This window comes from Tasmannia lanceolata, unplaced genomic scaffold, assembly GCF_043159265.1.
Source record: "Tasmannia lanceolata isolate RefF3 unplaced genomic scaffold, GAP_Taslan_0.1 ptg000013l, whole genome shotgun sequence".
Taxonomy (NCBI): domain Eukaryota; kingdom Viridiplantae; phylum Streptophyta; class Magnoliopsida; order Canellales; family Winteraceae; genus Tasmannia; species Tasmannia lanceolata.
The window spans coordinates 39,929,799-39,951,861 of NW_027518690.1; the positions used below are offsets into that span (position 1 = coordinate 39,929,799).

The 22,063-nt window shown below is 43.9% G+C and overlaps 3 protein-coding genes across 4 annotated transcripts; 1 reads left to right on the top strand and 2 right to left on the bottom strand.

Annotated features, from left to right (window-relative positions):
• The first annotated feature begins 2,316 nt into the window (after window positions 1-2,316).
• On the top strand, window positions 2,317-4,377 carry LOC143891236 (uncharacterized). Its single transcript, XM_077395859.1, has 3 exons — window positions 2,317-2,748; window positions 2,893-3,213; window positions 3,790-4,377. Exons 1-3 carry the CDS (start codon window positions 2,317-2,319, stop codon window positions 4,375-4,377), a joined length of 1,341 nt encoding a protein of 446 aa, XP_077251974.1.
• A 6,515-nt stretch (window positions 4,378-10,892) lies between these two features.
• LOC143891237 (polyubiquitin-like) lies at window positions 10,893-11,249 on the bottom strand. The gene has a single exon (XM_077395860.1). It carries the CDS (start codon window positions 11,247-11,249, stop codon window positions 10,893-10,895), a length of 357 nt encoding a protein of 118 aa, XP_077251975.1.
• Window positions 11,250-11,721: 472 nt separating this feature from the next.
• LOC143890093 (polyubiquitin-like) lies at window positions 11,722-21,720 on the bottom strand. Of its 2 annotated transcripts, XM_077394646.1 has the most exons (3): window positions 21,517-21,671; window positions 20,870-21,033; window positions 11,722-12,923 (listed from the first exon to the last, which is right to left on the bottom strand). In XM_077394646.1, the coding sequence occupies exon 3, from the start codon at window positions 12,921-12,923 to the stop codon at window positions 11,988-11,990; it is 936 nt and encodes a 311-aa protein (XP_077250761.1). In that variant the 5' UTR covers window positions 20,870-21,033; window positions 21,517-21,671; the 3' UTR covers window positions 11,722-11,987. The 2 variants fall into 2 exon arrangements, with proteins under 2 accessions (XP_077250761.1, XP_077250760.1); XM_077394645.1 differs by lacking the exon at window positions 20,870-21,033 and having other exon boundaries at window positions 21,517-21,720.
• Window positions 21,721-22,063: the final 343 nt, after the last annotated feature.

Below are 22,063 nucleotides of genomic sequence, written 5' to 3' on the forward strand. Positions count from 1 at the left end.
CAACAGGAGTTATTACAAATAATAGGGCAAAACGTGGTAGTGCCAATATCATTCCCGCCTTAGTGCTGGCTGCCCGTCTTGTGACCCTATTTCGAACCTCTAAACCACAGATTCATAGAAAATGGTAAACTACAAAGTTGAAGCCCTTTAAAATATATTTCCAATGCATATTCGTATGTTAGATTTGGCTAAGTGGTTAAAGAGTTATGATAGTTTTAGTGGGCTGGATTTACTAAATCTTTAAATGGTTAAGGTTTTGTCGAATTTGTGCAATTGTCAAAACATTTTTGTGTTAATATCATTCTCTAAACCAAAATTAAAAGACATTAATTTAAAATATACCCAACCTTAAAGTCACAAATCTAAAATTTACCCATGTAAAAAACCATCACTCTAAATCCGTTAAAAGCCATTAAGCAAGAGACCACTAAAAATCTCAAGTGAAACTAAAACCTTCTAAATAAACAACTTTAAAAGCTACCAAACACACTAAATATCTTCAGATAATAAAAGCTTCAAGAAAACTCTGAAAGTTTCCACAAACCCAAAAGAATTCGAGATTCCCAAGAGCCCGTGGATTCAAAATTCCTTTAGGAACCCTTAGAGCCCAATTTAGAAATACTGGTGTCGTGTCGTGTCGTGTCCTAAGTTTTAGGGAGTCTTAAGTGTTAAGGAGTCCTAGAGTTAGGAGTCCAGCCTCATCACGGACGTCTGCTATGTATAGCAACCGTGCCATAGGTCTAGTTACACTAGTCACCCAACCTTTTCTTAGGACAAGCCTAGTAAACTAGGATGTAGGCTAACCTGCATTAGTCTAAGGAACAACTTGCATTTAGATAAGAATCATATAGAATCTTAGATGAAATCTTAGGATAATAAAATCCCCAACTTGAATTAAATAACTTCTCTTAAAACTGTTGAAACAGTCAATCCAGTCTAGATCGGTGTCTTAGTTGAGTTAGGCATATGTAGCTTAGCTTAGGTGCACCGAACTACGTCGACTCTGATCCCAGTGAGGCTTGGGTACGTAGGCAGCTTGGATGTCTGATGGCATACTACCCGCGAGTCGGCACCACAACAAATTGTGGTGTTTTGTATATTAATTTTCTTGTAAATGCTTAATCAAATCATTTAGGGCTTTCCATGAAATTAGAATTTTAGGAGAACTTTCACTTAGATTGAATCCAGACAAATTAATAAATCAAGATACACATTTAGGATTCACATTGAAATTAGATCATAGGATGCATGTCACTTAGTTCGCACATTAACATAGAGTTGAATGAGCCATTTAAAATAAATTTAAAAGAGTTAGCTTTTAGAATCGAAGACCGATTATCGGGCAGGAATGGTGCATGTGGTGGATAACTCCCCATACCTTCCATTCTCGTAACCAGGTAGCGAGTCTAGATTTCTGGTTAATTTCGGGTCCTAGATCCCACATCTAGGTGGCGACTCTGTCAGTCTCTTTCGTGTGGAATTCGGATTGCCTTAGTGATCCCAAGTTCACATGAAAGACGAATTCAAATCAATATTAAAATGCACACGCCAATCGCGTGGGTACGAGAGACCAAGAGAGAGAGCACTGCGGCTCGCGCCCCACCCCTCTCGCGGGATCGGGTACCACACTACCGTGTTATGCCCTTCGGCCTCAAAAACGCCGGAGCTACTTACCAAAGGCTAGTGAACCGACTTTTCCAGAACCAGATCGGCCGCAACATGGAGGTATACGTGGACGATATGCTGGTCAAGAGCCGGAGTGCGCAGGATCATGTGTCTGATCTCAGAGAAAGATTCCAGGTCCTGAAAAAGCACAGCATGAAGCTTAACCCCACCAAGTGCACCTTTGGTGTCAGTTCAGGGAAAATTTTAGGGTTCATGGTAAGCCAACGCGGGATAGAAGCAAATCCGGAGAAGATTAAAGCCGTGATGGAGCTCACCGCTCCAAAAACTATCAGAGAAGTTCAACGGCTCACGGGAATGATACCCGCACTGGGGCGCTTCATCTCGAAGTCAGCGGAGAGGTGCCTGCCCTTCTTCAACGCGGTCAAAGGACTCAAGACTGCGCCCTGGACGGAGGAATGCCGGACCGCATTCGAGGAGTTGAAGAAATACCTGTCCTCCCCACCACTATTTACAAAGCCGGAGTCGGGCGAGGAGCTATTTCTGTATCTCTCCATTAGCTCCACGGCTCTGGCAGCTGTCCTCGTCCGCGAAGAGCACCGCCAGCAAAAACCTATCTATTATGTCAGCAAGGTTCTTCACGATGCAGAAATAAGGTACCAGCGGGTCGAGAAATTGGCTTACGCGCTGGTAATGGCGGCCAGGAAGTTAAGGCCGTACTTTCAAGCCCACACCATAAAAGTCTTGACTGATCAGCCACTCCGGCAAGTACTCCATCGACCAGATATCTCCGGGCGACTTGTGAAATGGGTTGTGGAGCTAAGCGAGTTCGATATCCAGTACGCACCTAGGCCAGCCATCAAGGCTCAAGTACTAGCCGACTTCGTGGCTGAGTGCACCATCCCCCAGCAGTTCGTCGATTCTGAAGCTGTGCAGCTCCCAGTTGCGGAGAAAGCAGCTCCTAAAGAATGCATAGCGGAGGGAGCTGAAACAGAAATCGTTCATCTGCCAGCCAAGCAGGACTCCACAACCAGCTCACTAATCTGGGAAGTACATGTCGACGGGTCTTCGAATAAGAGTGGCTGTGGAGCCGGCCTCGTCCTCACCGGGCCTGATGACTTCACTGTAGATTATGCCCTGAGGTTTGGATTCCGCGCATCCAACAACGAGGCAGAATATGAAGCTCTCCTCGCCGGAATGAGCCTCGCAATCCAAACCGGCGCCCGGAACTTAAAAGCATAATGTGACTCTCAGCTGGTTGCAAACCAGATTCAGGGGGTCTACGAAGCTCAAGACGAGCGTATGATCAAGTACCTCACCAAGGTCCACCAACTCGCCAGCAAGTTCGACAGTTTTGAGGTCATCAGAGTCCCTAGAACAGAAAATGCCAAGGCAGATGTGCTGTCCAAACTGGATGTCTCCGGATATACCACCCTTGGGAGCATACGCATGGAGTTCCTGCAAAGATCCAGCATTGAAAGTAAAGCCGCGGAAACAATGCAGGTAGAGAATGAGCCGTGCTGGATGGACGAGATTATCAGTTATCTGCGCAATGGTAAACTCCCTGAGGGTAAAAAGGAAGCCCGCAAGGTGATACAGAGAGCTGCCCGATTCTCCCTCAGCAGTGACATCTTGTATAAGAGATCCTATACTCTCTCATACCTGAAGTGCCTTAGGCCGGGCGACGCCGCATATACACTCCAGGAGACGCACAAAGGAATTTGTGGAGAACATCTGGGGGGTAAAGCTCTGGCAATAAAAGTGCTGCTCAGAGGTCTGTATTGGCCCACCATAAGGCAGGATGCGCTGAGCCTGGTTAAAAGGTGTGAGAGGTGTCAGAAATTCTCTCCCACCATCCACCAGCCCGCCGTGGCAATGGCTCCAATTATTAGTCCACTCCCCTTCGCAGTATGGGGGATGGACATTCTAGGCCCCTTCCCACCGGCCTCCGGAAAGCGCATGTTCGTGGTAGTAGCGATCGACTATTTTACTAAGTGGGTGGAGGCGGAACCTCTAGCGCAGATCACAGAGCAAAATGTGCAGAACTTCTTCTGGAAATCAGTAGTTTGCAGATTTGGGATTCCTCGGGCCTTGATAACGGACAACGGCAAACAGTTCGATTGCCGGAACTTTCGGAAGTTCTGCTCTGATCTAAAGATTGAACAGAGGTTCACTTTAGTAGCTCACCCCCAGACCAACGGGCAAGCAGAAGTGACTAATAGGATCCTGCTTCAGGGAATAAAGAAAAGACTTGATGAAAAAGCTGGCCGCTGGGCAGATGAGCTTTATCACGTTCTATGGGCATACCGCACTACTCCTCGCACGCCAACTGGTGAATCGCCATTCAACCTCTCCTTTGGAACAGAGGCTGTGATACCAGTCGATATAGGCACTCCGTCTCCCAGGGTCACCAGCTTCAACGAGCAGCTTAACAGTGACGGGCTCCGCGCCAATCTCGACTTACTAGAGGAGATCCGGGAAGAATCTCGAATCCGAGTCGCCGCCTACAAGCAGAGAGTATCCAACTATCATGACTCCAAGATACGTCCCAGAGAATTCCGGACAGGAGATTTAGTCCTGAAAAGAGCAGCCGTCTCCCTACCAATGAAAGTCGGGAAACTCTCCCCGACTTGGGAGGGGCCATATCGAGTGAAAGAAGTTATCTGCCCAGGTAGCTACAAGCTAGAGACACTGGAGGAGCATCTATTACCTCACCCATGGAACTCCAAAAACCTCAGGAAATATTATCAGTAGGCACATCGTCCGGTGTGAGAGGTGACTTTGTAAATTACGTTTATGATAATATGAATAAATAATTCTTTTTTTGCAGATTCAAATTTTCCTCTTATAATTGGAAACCCAGTTCATAAAACTTGGGTACTCTCTGGAAACCCAGTTCATAAAACTTGGGTACTCTTCGGAAACCCAGTTTATAAAACTTGGGTACTCTTCGAAAACCCAGTTCACAAAACTTGGGTACTCTTTGGAAACCCAGTTCATAAAACTTGGGTACTCTCTGGAAACCCAGTTCACAAAACTTGGGTACTCTCTGGAAACCCAGTTCATAAAACTTGGGTACTCTTCGGAAACCCAGTTCATAAAACTTGGGTACTCTTCGGAAACCCAGTTCATAAAACTTGGGTACTCTTCGGAAACCCAGTTCACAAAACTTGGGTACTCTTCGGAAACCCAGTTCACAAAACTTGGGTACTCTCTGGAAACCCAGTTCATAAAACTTGGGTACTCTCTGGAAACCCAGTTCATAAAACTTGGGTACTCTCTGAAAACCCAGTTCACCAGAACTTGGCTATCAATTGCCTACAATCCCAGGTTATTAAAACTAGGGGGCAAGCCGGGCAAGTCACTCAGCTAAAGCTTATCAGAGACAGGAAAAACAGATGTGGGCAAGTATAATTTCATTCATCAAAATGTAGGGCCTCGAGGGCCATTACAGAATTAGCCTTAAAAGGCTGTAAAAAAAAAGGGAGATTTTGGGGTCTCAAGGACCATTACAAAAAGAAACAGAAAATACTAAGAGACATCCGGGACAGAGGCAGTGTCGACAGCGGCATCAGCAGTGGTATCAGCAGGAGCCTCCAGATCCTCCTCGACAATTGTCGGCCTAGCAGGAAAAGTCATATCTGTCATCACCAAGTTTGGGTTGCATGCTTGGAGTTGCTCAAGGCAATCATAGTACCCAAGACTATAGGCCTCACTAGACAGACTGAAGAGCTCAGCCTCTTTCTCCTCTGCAGCCTCCTTCACTGCGACGTTTTGCCTCTCCTTGGCTCTCTCCCTCTGGGCGCTCATGGCTTCGGCAACCTTGTCTAGCTTCTGCTTCTCGAGGGCCAAGTCCTCCGCCAGCAGCTTCTTTTCAGCCTCCACCCGTCCGATGCTCGTTTGGAGCTCCTTGACCTCAGTGGCTAGCTTCCCGTTCACCTCTTCAGATTTGGTGATGGCTTCGGAGAACTTCTTGCTCTTCTCCTTGAGATCGTTGTAGTATATTCCAATCTACAGACAGAAACAAGCATCAGTATAGGAAGAAAGCAAAGGACGGATAGAAAGTAAGCAAATCCATTACTTGATAAAGCGAAGAGAACACCGCCTCGTCGCCAGTAGCCGGCGGCTCGTGGATGACTTGTTGCTTGTCCTTCCGAAGGAGACATTTGGTCACGATCTCAGCCGCTACTCGGCTCTCGCCCAGGGCAGTATCGTCCTTCTGAACGGCCAAATTGGGCCGAAAAACATTGTCACTCAACCTCACGGGAGGACGGGCTTCAGCTCCAGTTCCAGTGGATGTACCACCAGATTTAGAAGAACCACCTCCCTGAGCAAAGGGGCCCACTAGCCTCACTGTGGTTTTTGCCTTTTGAGCCGGGGGTGGCGCAGTGTCTCGTGACGGGGCCGGACTTGCCAGCTCAGCCGCCTTTCTCTTTTGGCGCTCTTGGATTGCCTGTTGAGCCCCTTCCTGCGCCCTTGGCTGGGCTCCTTGCCTTATCTTCTCGACTGTTGATTGTTTCTTCATTTCTGCAAGTAAGCAAGCAGTCAAAAGCAAATAAAAGGAAAAACAGCAGTTTTAAGAGTCTAGCTACATACGTGCCGGAGTCGCTGTACTTATACCAAGTCCGACCAGAATATCTTCTCCTGAAAAGTCCGAACAGTGAATGATACATGTTCGCTCCACCTCCTCCCGCATCAGGGCGAATGTCCTCCTATCGTCGCCCTCAAGAAGCGGCTTGCGGCTCAGCCCGGTGGTATTCGGAGTATCCCACACTAGAGGAACTGGCCAGGCTTCGCTGGACTCCGTGTCCTTGACGTAGAAGAACCTATTCTTCCACGAGTGTATCGACGAAGGGATACCAGTAATGATTTTCAAATCAGGGCGCTGGCTGATATAAATCCAGCCCCCTTCCTTGTGCCTCTTCAGGTGTGCACAAGCACGGAATAAAGGCACGGACACGCCCTCTCTAGCCGGCCATGAACAAGGTACAAAACCCAGTCAGTAACCTCCATGAGTTCGGAGCCACCTGGGCAGGAGCCAGTCCATAATATCAGAGCACCGCGACAAAGAACGGGTGCAAAGGAAAGCGAAGCCCTGCTCTCAACGACTCTTCATAAATGCAGAGATCCGAGCTTTCGTTACACGCCCTATCTCCCTCTATCGCCGCTCTCAGCTCGAACGATGAGGGCACACAATATTTATCTCTAATGTCCCTCAGCATGGACTCGGTGAGGTGATTTTCCTCAATTAGAGCCCGCATGTTGTACTTAGGGTTGGCCTCCATCCGTGCTCTAGCGATGACCTCCACGGCCCGACCAGGAAGGAACGTTGTCGACGCCTCAGCAACGTCACTACCCCCACTCCCCCCTACTCGGTGGAGACTATCAGTCGGGAGTGGGGTGGCGTTCAGATCTAATATCACTTCGTCCTTGTCCCCTCCGTCGTCGCTGTCTATAATATCTACTCTAGCGACCGGACTAGCCATTTCAGGCTTCTGAAGCGGCCTAAGTTCTGAGCTACTACTGGTGGAAGACTCAGAACCGGACTCGGAACTTGAACTACTATCAGACATGTAGAAAAAAGAGGGGCTGAGAAGAATACCGGTGAGTAGAGAGCTCCTAGATCCATGCGCAACTCCAACCATGAACTGCGAAGTCGAACTGCGAAGCCGAACTCGCAGAGCAAGAGAAGAGGAGGAGAAGGAGAGAAGATAAAAAGTGAAAAGTGAAGAATGAGAGGTAAAAACCTCATTTTATAACTTTTCGAAGGAGGTGGGGCATTAAATGCGATGCACGCGTTTCGAGGGCCTTCAAAAGATGCCACGTGTCTCTTATTAATGACAGACACATTCTCCCAGATAAAGATGTGATTGAACATGCGCGTATGTACGCCTATCTCCAAAGGACAACCGGACTGGATGTCCGCACTCCGGACTGGATTTCCGCACTCCGGACTGGACACAAGACGACAAAAACCAGTCCGGCTTGGATATAACGCGTTTCTACAAGACGACAAAAACCAGTCCAGCCCAAGCCGGACTGGATATAACGCGTTTCTACAAGACGACAAAAACCAGTCCGGCCCAAGCCGGACTGGATATAACGTGTTTCTACAAGACGACAAAAACCAGTTCGGCCCAAGCCGGACTGGATATAACGCGTTTCTACAAGACAACAAAAACCAGTCCGGCCCAAGCCAGACTGGATATAACACGTTTCTACAAGACGACAAAAACCAGTCAGGCCCAAGCCGGACTGGATATAACGCGTTTCTACAAGACGACAAAAACCAGTCCGGCCCAAGCCGGACTGGATATAACACGTTTCTACAAGACGACAAAAACCAGTCCGGCCCAAGTCGGACTGGACACAAGACGACAAAAACCAGTCTGGCCCGAGCCGGACTGGATATAACGCATTTCTACAAGACGACAAAAACCAGTCCGGCCCAAGCCGGACTGGACACAAGACGACAAAAACCAGTTCGGCCCAAGCCAGACTGGATATTACGCGTTCGCTAAACGACAAAAGCCAGTCCGGCCTAGACCGGACTGACGAACTCCGGACTCATCCCCAGCCGGACTGGCTCAACTCCGGACTGGATTTCCAGACTTGTTTCCAGCCGGACTCCGGACTGGACCTCCGGACCCAAATCCAGCCGGACTCCGGACTGGAACTCAGGACTCAAATCCAGCCGAAATCCGGAGTGGACCTCCGGACTCAAATCCTGCCGGACTCCGGACTGGACCTCCAGATTCAAATCCAGCCGGACTCCGGACTGGACCTCCAGACTATCTCCTTTCCGGACTCTGGAATGGATCTCCGGACTGAACTCCCAGATTCACTTCCACACAACACCTGCCCATCCAGATAATCGATCAACCACACTTTCCCAAGTCACTCAATGACTTGGAAAACTGGGGGGCAACTGATGGGGTGTAAAAACTCCGGCCTCTCACAGGCCGCCACCTGTCCCAGAGGAGGTGAACTCCAGCCTCTCACAGGCCGCCACCTGTCCTGGAGTAGGTGAACTCCTGCCTCTCACAGGCCGCCACCTGTCCTGGAGTAGGTGAACTCCAACCTCTCACAGGCCGCCACCTGTGTTGGAGTAGGTGAACTCCAGCCTCTCACAGGCCGCCACCTGTCCTGGACACCTCACCAGGTTTTCCCCTATAAATAGGGGTTCAAAGCTCAAACCAACGGATAATACGAAAAACCCTCTCCACCCAAACTCTTAGACTAGCTTTGCACTCCTGCTCATACTGACTTGAGTGTCGAAGGGCCTGTCCGGAGTAAAACCCAGGTTGGTCTTCTGACCTCGCTTGCCTTTGTGCAGGACTCAGCCCTCATAGCAGGACTCAGCCACTTCGCTCCCCTTCACTCCGGTCCCTCAGGACTCAGCTCATCTGGTCATCCAGCTCAGCTCTTACGTCACTGTCGTACCTGTTACCGATTTTCGGTCTAACAAGAAGTATGACAGAGCTCAACTTGATCGAATATCCAAAAAAGGGAAGTAATATTTTCACCCCCTTTCATAATCCCTATTTGGACTGTAGTCTAGGTGTGCAACTCGGGTCGGGTTCAACCCGAAAATGAGTCGGGGTCGGGTTGATGGTTTGGGCAACCTGACCCCGAGTGAAACCCAACATATTTTTCAAAAAATTTTTGTCAGCTTAAAAACTCGGGTTGTGTCGGGTTGAATTCGGGGTCGGGTCTGGTTCAGGTTGGAAAAAGGTTCCTTGGGTTGGGTCAGAAATCGGGTCGGGTCGGGATGGGAAAAAGGGTTCCTCAAGTCAGGTCGGGTTGGCCTCAACTTGAGTCATGTCGGGTTGAGTTGTACCCCTAGATTTGCAGGAATGTTCTGGAAAAGTTTATAGAGGAAAAACATTTGTACAAGTTCTATTTTTTTACACATGAAAAAAATATGATTTGAACCAACCCTACGCATATTTTACTCTGAGGGCCTTCAATTTTATGATAGGAAAATGATACGGAGACCTAGAGTACCACCTAAAACGGGACCTGCAATGAGAATATGCTACGTGTTAAAAGAAAATTTTACGTTTTTGTGATTTCACTAAACTTAAGGAATTGCTCACGTCATTAGTGATGTTGTGGCGTGAAACAATTTGTTCGGTCCCCTCTTTGGTCCTACTCTTGGTTTCCCTAGCGAAAGCATCTCTTTAAAATAAGGGAGATGATTTTTCATCCCCCCGCCACCCACCCACCCACCCCCCCCCCCCCCCCCCCCCCCCCCCCCTTCCCCTTAATGGAATTGTGGGCAGACTTTAACGCTTGTTGACGTCAAATCACGTTAAGGGGGGTTGAAAAAATCATCTCCCTAAAATAACTACAACCTTACCATTTCTGTCTAAATTGTGGAAATAATTTTTTTTTTAAAGCATGGCCTTAAAGGTCATGACATTCTCTAAATGCTTACCAGAATTCTTAATTAAAGATAACAAGTTACACTCATCTCTTGGCAAAAAATCCGACTTTAAATCATTTTTTTTTTTTTTGGGAAATGATATTCCCCTGACAGATAAAATGCCCCTCCTTAACATTATTCTTTATACGTTTTAAAGGCAAAGAAAAACGTTAAAGGGGGTGAATTTATCCTCAAGAAGTGAACCATTCTCACAGAAACCGTTGAGGGGGAGGGGGGATATCATTTCCCTTCTTTTCGCCCTTTCTTTTACTCAACTGCTTATTTGCACAAAAAAAAGGGGTTATCACGCACATGCAACCATCAAAATACTCGTCTTTCCATACAAAACAAACCTGCATATATTGGATGTACAAAAAAAAACCGACTTGTACCACTGAATCTTTTACTCAGTCATCATCTCATGGTTAGATTTTGAGAGGGACAAAAGTTAAGGTCCAGGTATGACTCCATCAGTATGTTATAATCTGCCATATTGGGTTCACCCACAAGCTCTTTTTTCAAGATAAATAAGCTTTAGCTGGTTGACAGGAATCCCTGCTTCTTGTTGGATCTTACAATTCTTCTTCACCATGGTGTCTGGCATCTCCACCTCAAGCCCAAAAGTTTGTGTCTATTCCTTGATGAATATCTGATTCACAAAAGTTGAACCCACTTTAGTGGTTGTTTACATTAATTAGTTCGTTAAGGGGCGTGGGGGTCGAACATCACGTGAATAATGTAATTCTTCTTGATGCCATAATCTGAAAGAGTCAAATGTTTGTGGAGGAGTTTTCCACGAAAGACGAGACATAAAACAGGAGCTGTTTCCCCTATCTTTTTTCTAAAACTTGGGAATGACCTCATGGGCGGTGTCAGAGCTCTCAACTTCAAGTGTTGTTACTGTTTCCCCATTCAATATCTTGAGAACTACATGCATCATAACAGGATTCATATAGAGTGTGGCTTCTCTTTTGATCTTATATACGAGGAAAGTCAGGTGATCCTCAAGCTGCTTTCCAGAATGCACAAGCCACTGTTGGTTAGACAGGACTTCAAACATGCTCTCAATCATGGCCTTGATATATTGGACAGCATGCCAAGTTTTAACATCTAGCGCAATGCGTTTTCCAGTTGGCATCTTGATAGAAATTTGCATTTCTTCCCAAGGTCGGAGGACGACATAAAGGGTGGCATCCATTGGGGTGTTGTAAGCCTCCAGGGTGTCCCCAAGTGATCTTCCAGCATAGATGATTGTCTGTTGCTCCGAAGGATCCCCTCCTCCTGAATCTTGTCCTTAACGTTCTGGAGGGTATTCACAGACATCACTTCAGGGGCAACTTTTTTTTTTGCAGTAGAAGGTATCTTGACAAAAATTTGCATTCCTACAATGTCTATATCGAGGATGAAGTCATTCTTGATGTCATAATCATCCCACGTTTGGCCGTCATGGAGATTATTTCCTGCAAAAAACTAGCACCAATATCTCTTTCCATGTAAATGGGACTCTCTTGCAGTCTTCTAATTAGATTAGGAAAGCAAGAAAGATTGTTGGATGGTTTCTAAAACCAGAGTTTCTCTTGTTGTTTCCTTGGTTGGGCTCCCTGCTGTTGTTTCTTTCCTTTGCTCATCTTTAAGTCAAATGCTTAAAAAAAAAGGAAATATAAAAGATCTACACAAACAGCAAAATACTATAATCCCACTATACAAAACAGAGCTGAATGTCTAGGATATACATAAAGACGTACATGCACCAGTGAATGTTTAACTCACGTATCATCTCATTGTTACATTTTTTGAAAGGGTCAAAAATAAGCTCCAGTCGAGGGTCGACTCCGTCACTATATTGTAATCTGCCAAAGAACGTTAATCCGCAAGCTCTTTTCCACGGTAAACAAGCTTTTGCTGGCTGACAGGAATCCATGCATTCTGTTGAATCTTACTCTTCATCTTCACTCTGATCCAAGGAATCGAGTGAAGATCGCTTAACTGTGTTGAGAGTGTGAAGAGTGGAATACATCTGAATGCCGTAATCTGCAAGAGTCCAACCATGCTGGAGCATTTTTCCAGCAAAAGTGAGAGACTGATGAGAGGATGAATTCCCCATCTTGTTCTGAAACTTGGCAATGAAATCGTCAGTGGTGTCGGAGCTCTCCACTTCAAGTGTTATGGTTTTCCCACTACATGTCTTGACAAATACCTGCATCATCACAGGAGGAACCATATAGAGAGTGGCTTCTCTTTCAATGTTATATTCGAGCAATGTCTGGTGATCCTGAAGCTGCTTTCCAGAATGTACAAGCGTCTGTTGGTTTGATGGGACATCAACCATGCTCTCAATCATGTCCTTGATATATTGGACAGTATACCATGTTTTAACATCTAGAAGAATCCTTTCTCTTGTTGGCATCTCGATGAAAATTTGCATTTCTTCCCTAGGGCGAATGAAGATGTGAAGGGTGGATTCCATTGGGATGTTGTAAGATGCCAGAGTCTGTCTGTCCTCAAGTGATCTTCCAGCATAGATGACTGTCTGTTGCTCTGATGGGATCCCCTCCTTTTTCTGAATCTTAGCCTTAATGTCCTGGATGGTATCCCCAGCCATCATTTCAAGTGTACATTTCTTTCCAGTGGATGATATCTTTACAAAAATTTGCATTCCAACAACGTCCATATTGAGGATGGAGTCCTTCTGGATGTCATAATCAGCCAACGTTTGGCCATCTTGGAGGTTGCTTCCAGCAAAAAGTAATTCTGCCTGTAGATTTGCTGGAAGGCCCTCCTTCTCACGGAACTTAGCTTTGACATTACAGATTGTATCAGTTCTCTTTACTTTGAAAGAAATAGTTTTCTTCACTTTCAAAAAGATACTCATCTACAACCAAAAAGAAATAGAAGGAATATAAGAAGAAAAATCAAAAATAGTTTCTTTAAGAATTAGATAAGGCATAAACAAAATTTTGTGCAAAGAATAATTGAACAGACAACAGAGGTAGAGCACCAAGGACTGGCAGCATTTGCAACTCAAATATACCATCATGGAGAACGGAACTTGAATAATGGGACTATAGGGCCTCCCTTTCTATTTTATTTTCTGGATAGGGATGAGGATACAAGCAAAGCAAGAAATGACCTAGAACTTTGGGGAGGAGTGCAAACATGAATATAATTCGAAAATAGAGAAATAGAAAAAGCAAACCATGTAATTTCTGGTTCATTTCTACTCACCAATCAGCACAAGATATAGCATGATTTTGGCAAAAAATAAAGAATGAACTGAAAGTCAAAATTCTTAATACACCAAATTTTTTTATGAATATTTGATCATAACAAGGTAATCCAAAGAAAATGTGGAATGCAAGAAAATTATTTAGATCGTCTCCTCATGTCTTCCCTGGTTGTTTGAAGATGGCTGTAAATACCCAAAAATAACAAAGAACAGAAGAAAAAAATACAGTTTTCCATGTTATTACTTTTTGTTACCTTGAACATGAGCATTTGAGGGAAAAGGAAATAAAAACTGGAAATAGATAAAGACACAGCAAGAGAACAAGAAGCTGATATTCAAGGCAATAAAAAATAAAAGTTAACCATATTTTTTTTTTTGAAAATTAACAATAAATTTTATTAAGAAAAAAATGGGGACAAGATGTCCCAAATACAAAGTCAAAGAGGGCAATGCGGCACAATTATGTCAACTAAGAGCCCAGGGAGTCAATACATATTACATTTGTTCCCGATGCAAACACCCCTTCTTTGGCCAGTGAATCCGACATTGAATTGGCAGATCTCCTCCGATGAATTAGGTGCGGTTGAATACTCCTAACAAGGTCCCGAATTTCATCAAGGATGAACTGTAATCTCCATGGTCTACCACCTTGATTGCCGGCCCATGCTATGACGTTGGATGAATCCCCGTCCACAATCAATGGACCTAAGTTGCAGGTGGCATACCTCCGAAGACCGAAAAGCAGTCCCCTTGCCTCCGCTTCATTCGCATCATAAAATCCCGCCATTCCGGAATATGACATACTGGTTCTGCTAGAGTGATGGCGTATCAAATCCCCAAAACCTGCGGGTCCGGGGTTACCCATGGAACTTCCATCAAAATTAAGTTTTAACCATCCCTTCTCAGGAGCAACCCAACGCGGAGTAAATAAAATCCGAGCCCTTTTTTCCTTCAGAATCACATTCCAGTTTCTCAAAGCATTCCCGGTAGAGTATGCAAATTGTCCTTTTGCCTTTGCCCAAGTGATGAGAGACAGCTTTATCTCCATATGGATCACGTAGTACTGTCATTGTTTAAAAATTCAGTCAATCATTGACTCAACCGAGTCGGAATGCTTTAAGTTGTATGAGTTCTCACCCAAGCTAATGAAAAATTGACTGCGACAATCATTTACTTGCCGAGTCCACACCTTTAGACCTTGGCCGAGTCCGAGTTTTTCAACACTAGTATTATATTGTTGAAAGCTCCAAACTATATCTCTTAAATTCGGTGATCACATAAATAGGATGGCTTTGGTTTGGTTTGCTCAACCCGACATGAACAAAAGAACTGGTAGATCTATGGTAAATACTTTATGCATTGGTAAATCTACAGTAAATACTGTATGCATAACTTGAGCATGAAACAAATATTGTGCATGCTCGCAATCAATTCAATCAAAGCTCCATCACTTCTGCTCAAAAAAAAAAATACCGAGCCAAACTTGGAATTTTGCAGCCTGCCCATCCTAGCATCACAACAATGAAGAAGCTAGGGAAACAAGGAACATTCAAGAAGCTAGGAAAACAAAGGGTCTGTATGAAGTATGAACAATGGTTAACACCCAGAAATAGAAAATCCAAAGGTCTCAAAATTGGAGGTGAAAAGCCCAGCCACCTACAGGTGCACTTGCATGCATGAATAGAATGAGGTGTGCTACCTAATACATCTCTCCTTTTGGATATTTTGAAAATATTACCAACGTTTAGTAGGATCCAACCCATCGCACCATGATGCTATTTGGATCTTGCGAAGAGTTATTTTACCACCCAAAACGGATGGAACAGAGTCTCGCATGCTAAACAGCCAATCCCCTTAAACACTATTAGCTCATTCAATGAGTTTTGTAGGATCAAGTCTCTTATTTGAGAGAAAATGCCCTTACCCCAAATTTTCTGTTCTTAGGCTCTACTTCTTTTGAAATAAAGAAGCAGAGCCTTAAGAATTTTTTTTAGAAATTAGAACAAATTCTTCAAGAAAACAATAACATCCGAGTAAAGTTTCTAACTTCTCTAGGGAAAATTTAGGACGGTATTGAACCCTAGGAATATCATTACATGACTGATTAGTCCCCTCATGGCATAACCCTCTGCATTTGCATCTCTCTCTGCATCTACACTCCCCCTCAGTAGCATTCAATACTAACAACCCCCCCTAGCGTCCGTGTCCTGTCTCTTGTAGCCTGTTGTCTGCTCTTTTCTCGGATGGACATCCGGAAATCACCCGATCCCAGCAAAAGTCCACCACGCTTGATAACCTTCTAGCCCAAAAAGAACTGGAGAAAATTTTGGAGAAGTGGGGGAAACAAGGGAATGGACAAAAATCTCAGGAAACTCAAACCTCTGCAAAAATACTAAACCAAAGCAAAAGAGACTGGAAAAGAACCGTATGGAGCATGAAATGGAACCCAGAGAAAAAGGGCTCCCCCTGCGGCCCTTCTCAACCACTACATACACCACAAACTGGATACAGAGAAACCCTCAAGCGAGACATTGAAGATGATCATCATTTCTGCAAAGGAGACAGAGGAGTCAGCAGCTATAGCCAGAAATGGAAATGCTATGAACCCAATAAATGAAATAAGCAGTGTCTCAGCTGCTGAAATCTCTGGGCAAGATTCAGAAAACCCACCAAATCCGGTAACCAAAACAAAAGGCCATGACCCACACCCGTTTGACCTCTTACCAAAAAGAGAAAAAGGTCAAACTCAAAACTCGCCGGGTCCCCCCCTCCCCCCACCACTGATGCAGGAGCACATGAGAATATCATCCATGCCCACATGGCATGGATGTAGACCTGGCAAACTAGTGGGCCGGGCCGTGTTTCACCTAACCCATACAGGTCCGGGTCTTACGGGCCGGAATTTTACGGGTCATAATTTGGTGAACCCCACACCCGTACGGGCCGGGTGGACTCACAGGTCATCCGTTTTTTTCTTTCTTTTTTGCTGTTTTTATTCTCACACTAAATTAGGATGATCCAAACCGTCCATGTGATGGGCAATAACATAAATAGGTTGTGCCCAAAAAATCATTTCTATAGGATGATCCTAGCCCTCTGATCTATGGAGGAATTGCATATTATTATTTATGGAAATAAATATTGATCCAAAACGTTAATTGGTGATTAATATGGACTGTAGGTGATACTACGCACTAATTTAAAGATCTTGTTCGTGGGAAACGATTCACATGAGTACTACAGTGAGCAGACTTGTTCTACCACAGTTATTCTAATATTGAATATGATTTCTTATGCAAGTGTGCATGTTCATGATTGATATTGACTGTGTTGGTGTACACGAGGGTCAATATTCATAGTATGGTATCGACTCCTAGTTCGGATTTACCATATGCACGTATGTGCCAGTTAGACTTGATAGTCACAGTTTTTGCATCAGGACATGGTGTTGTCCAAGTGAGGATGCAACAGTTAACATCCTTTGAGACGAAGTGTTAGGCTTGGTTACTAGTGTATGAGACTTTTTCTAGACCGTCGAACTAAAGTCATGGATCAAGCCGCAGTATCACCTTTCGCGGTATTTTCGAGGGTGAAATCTCGTACGAGATCGTTGGGATTCGGCTTCCTACGAGTTAGTAGGCAGGTTCCGTTAGCTACGTAGTCTAGCAGTACTAGTCTCACTATACTAGGCATCAGTTACAGTTACAGTTACAGTTAAAAGATACAGTTATGCATGGTTATGCCAGTTATACAGTTATGCTAGCTAGATTGTTATGCCAGTTACAGATTTACATATATTGCCGATTATTCTGTTTTTATTAATTGGTATTATGTTATTAGTGTAGACATGTTTATTTCACTGGACACTAGCTCATTCCACGCATTCTATGTTACAGGTGGAGAACAGTAGAAGTTTGATTTCACGGGCTTGGGAGTGAGCAAGGGCGACAGCTTAGGATTTATTATTTTCAATTATTCAGACAGTAATTTTAGTTGGAATGGACAATTAGTTATTTAATTTTGGTTTGAATTGATGTAGTCTGTTGGACAAAGATATTTAATTTGCATTGATTACTTTGATAGTTAATTAATTAGTTATTGCTTTAGTAGCTCTGTTTATTGCATGGTTCCGGCGTGAATGCCTTACTTATTCAAGGGTTGATGAATATGTGGCGCTGTTATGTGCCTAGACCGGAAACACGGTTTGGGGCGTGACAGCCGCGATCACCCCTGAGAGATGATCTCATTCCATCCACAACCCGACTGGCGAATGGTGACATGAGACAACAAACTACACGCCCCTCCTAAGGCGCTATGACCGATTTCAGAAGTGGAATAATTTTGGCCCAAGCAATCATGGTCAAACGGTGAGATCAGGTCGTTGTTTTCGATTCAATGAGCCAGGCCATCACGCGTCGAAATGTCGCTCCAAAGAAAAACAATTGATGATTGAGGACGCAAGAGATGCAAACTTTGGCAACGTTGGTGATGCTATTTATGATGAAGGAGATGAGCCTGATGAAGATGAGCTTGTCTATGGGGATACAGGAGAGGTCTTGATGATTCGCAAGACCCTCTTGGTTCCCAAACAAGAAAGCGATGAAGATTGGCTGCGTAGCAACATATTTCGCATAACTTGTACCATTGGTGGAAAGGTGTGCAAGTCGATCATCGACGAGCGGTTCAGTGAGAATATTATCTCACAAGAGGCGGTAACAAAGTTAAAGCTCAAGCCGGAACAACACCCCATGCCCTACAAGCTTTCTTGGTTTAAGAAAGGGAACGAGGTAACCATGTCGACTCGTTGTTTAGTCTCTTTTTCAATTGGAAAACGATATTTCGATTACGTTTGGTGTGATGTCGTTGCCAAGGATGTGTGTCATCTTTTATTGGGTAGACCGTGGCAATTTGATCGTAGTGCTACCCACGACGGGTGGAAAAATACATACACATTTCATAAAGATAAACTAAAGATTACTCTAGTTCCCATGGTAGAGAGCAACCCGATCAACGCCACAATGAGGAAGGCTAGCAACTTGCTCTCCATTAATAATTTCATGGAGGAAGTAGGTGAGAGGGGAGAGGTGTATGCATTGATTAATAAGAAGGAGCCCTTGGCCCAATGAACACTGAGCTTAGAAATGGAGCCAGCATTGCAAGAGCCTCAGTGGAAGTTCGGGGCCATGACAAAACTACTCTTAACAAATGAGCAAGATTTGGAGAATTGCGAAGACGAGATGATCTGTTACTTGAAAGACAAAGATTGGCCCCACCTCGATGATTATCCCGCCATTAATTTGGAGATTAATGAAGGTTTCTTTCTGCCTTAACTCCTCCGATTCGACGAGTTTATTGAAGGCCCACTTTCCATCAGAATCGTATTCCACCGCATGCCGAAAAGTGCTTGATTAATAGCCCGATGGAAGTATTTGATGCATTGGAAAGGACCTCATTTCGAAGTCGGAGCGAGACGTAAATTTGTCGTGGCCACCATGATCCTTAGTCCTCAAATAGTCAACTGTATTGAACCAAACTCGAGGTAGAGTTTTTTTTTTCTAGAAATGGTTTTGTAAACAAGAAATACATAAAACAGGGCAACTTTTGGACTATTCACACTCCATTGAAGCCATCCTGAGGTCTTCAAAGCCTTCTAAAAGCCAGAGAGCTGGCAAAACCATTTCTCTGCTATCAAATTGGAAATGGATTGGGGGTAGACTCTGGGAGCAGCCTTGGCACCCAGCTGGTCCCCTCTGCAACTTAATTTTGCAAAGATCCGCTGATACCTCCCTCTCTCACATTAAGTTCCTACATGAAATATATTGGGTCGGAGAATGGGACCCCCTCCTGAACAAGGCATCTCTATCTAAAGAAGAGTCCATCATCTTGAAGGCTCTGTACAGTTCACAATCAGAAAACACAGCCATCTAGAAACCATCGACAGACGGGGAATTCTGCTACAATAATGGCTGGAAGCAAGTTAGAACTCACCACCACAAGAAGCCCTGGAGAAATTTGCATGCTTTGGTAATATGGCAAGCAATACACAGAAGGCTAAATACAATTGACAGGTTACTATTTCTGGGTAGAAATTTCGAAACCAGATGCAGTCTCTGTAAAACCTTCACAGAAACTCTAGACTACCTCTTCTTTCAATGTAGTTTTTCTGGCTTGGATATGGAGGTCCCTGCTTTGGAGGCTCGAGCACAGGAAGAAATGTCTAAAAAAATTGAAGATGAAGTCGGATGGACAAAACGGCACTCTTCAGGCTCTGGCCAGGCAGCAACAGTGATGAAACTGTGCTTTTCTGATCCACGTGATATGGCAAGAGTGAAATGTTCGAATATTTGGCAAACGAGAGACCCATAAAAACAAGATTTTGCATAACATACTCCGTATTGTCAAAAACAAACTCAGATTCCTCAGGTTGGAAGATGCAAGGTTTTAAATTTCAGTTTCGGTTTCGGTCAGCATGGAAATGGAACCATTTCAGTTCGGTAGAAATCTGTAAAATCACGAAAATGTATGGAAACATATGCAAATGATGAAAATTTTAAGATGAAACTTTTGAAAATACTAGTATAGGCACAAATACATGCTTTGAAATCATTCATAATGGGTTAATCACATCAAAAACCTAGTGAAAGAAAATCATGTAGATTTCGTTTCGGTGGTGATGGAAATGGAAACATTTCGGTCTTTTCGGGGGAATTTCGGGAAACTTTAAAACCATGGGATTATGAACCAAATGACCATGGCAGAAAGGTTGCTTCAAACTTTGGATACAAGTTCTGCCCGAAGAAAAAAATCCAACAAGAATGCAGATGGATCAATTCTAGCCCAGAAGAAATCAAACTAAACTCAGATGTGCCGCTTGATACAAAGAAAGCGGCAATAGGAGGGATACTTAGGGACATCACAGGTTCGGCTGATGGACTACTCCATGGAAACAGAGAAAGTGGATATATACTCCCCGGAACTGTCAGCAATCTACACAGGAGTAAGATTCATCCCTTGGCGTCAATGTGATCAAAGGAGAACACAAACCACCACCGAAGAAGCCCTCCCTTCTGTACAAATTAAACGCCCTTTTTGTTAATTTGAATCATGAAAAATCTCTCACTTTTGGCGTGAGGCAAACCAAGCTGCAGACTTCCTCCCAAAAACCAGCTGCCCTTGTAAAGGGGAATCCATCCCCATCCCCCTCGCTCCCCGGCTGGCCAAATAGAGAATGAAATGCAGAAATAGGGGAAGGGAGCTTACTTAAGAGTGCCTTTTTGTTTTTTAAGGGCTGCTCTTAGTCAGAAGCATCATTTTTGGACGTAAATCGCATCTACCCCGTATTTTTTGCTTTAATTACAGATATTTCATTCATTTGATATCATAAATTTTCCCCTATTTGTTCTTCTTTCTTGCACTTGTATTCTGTTTTATTTAATCAATGCAATGGTAGGGGTCCGCGAAACCCCAGCTTACTCATAAAAAAAGGTTTTTAGTTTAAATTCTTAACTTTTGAATGCTTAAGAAAAATCTAAACAAACAACTTGGTTTCAAGATCATAGTTTTAAAACTCCCCTGCGTCCGCATCAACTCACCCCGAGTCGACTCCCTTTTGCCTTGGCCGCGTTCCAGTTTTGCCCTACAGAGTCAATAAAATCTCCTTTGATTCTCCAAAAGTATGACTGTGTCAACCAAGTAGTCAGTCGCGTCAACCGAGTACTTGACCGCGTCGTGCCGAGTCGATTAGGATTTTCTTCATCTGTGTTCCACACCGCAATCATGTTTTTAAACATTGTTCATGATTCAAATATGAAATTGTGGAATGCTGCTGAATTAAGCCCATCTCATCCTTTTAATTGCATTGAAATGAGTTTGAGAACTAAAATAATATAAAATTGAACATAAGAGAGAGTAGTTCATTGTAGTCAAATCAAGGGAAAAAAATATTGTTCAAATAATAAATAGAAAACTACTAAATCTCATGAAAAACTAGTTAATCAAAAGGAGGTGGTGGGGAAGGAAGATAAGGGATGCCACCAAAATGGGTATTTATTTGAAAACAAGATTATTTCAAGTTGAGAGATTAAAGCTACATTTGAAGCCATTAACTAAGATTGAATGACAAAAAATAGAAATCCTATGTATCTCTAGCAACTTTGTCGATGAATAAAAAATGTTAAAACAAAAACAAGAATTTAGGACTACAAAATCAATCTGAAAAAAGAAGAAATGAATTCATTACCTCTTGTCCGAGGGATTCCAAGCCATTTTGGCTTGTAGTCGAAGCTATTGTATTTCTTGGGTAAGGCCACTGAATCCTCCTCTCCATCGCACTCACTGTCTCTATGAAACCCTAGATTGGAAAATTAGGGAACAGTCTTCATCATAAAACCCTAGCGAAGAGAGTATTGGATTCGAAAAAATGCCTAAAAACGTCTATAAATACTTGGAGACTACACAAAACCCAGGGCTGTGTGGAAGAGTAAAATTTAGGTGACGGATAATATTTGCACCCCCCTGTAGTATGCATGCGCCCCACTTATGACGTGATTTGACATAAAAAATCGTTAACTTCTTTACAATAGTTTTGAATGCAGAAATTACCAATTTGCATGCATAACTTCTTTACTTTGATTAGCACTTTGTTTAGGGGAATGGTGTTCTCACTAACCCCATATTCAATAAGTGCACCCTTTTGGGTACTGTATCTTGCCATCTTGGTTTGGTAACAAAATTTGCAAAATGGGCCCACCTTTTTCAAATAACCAAAAAGGACCATTTTTTTTCTT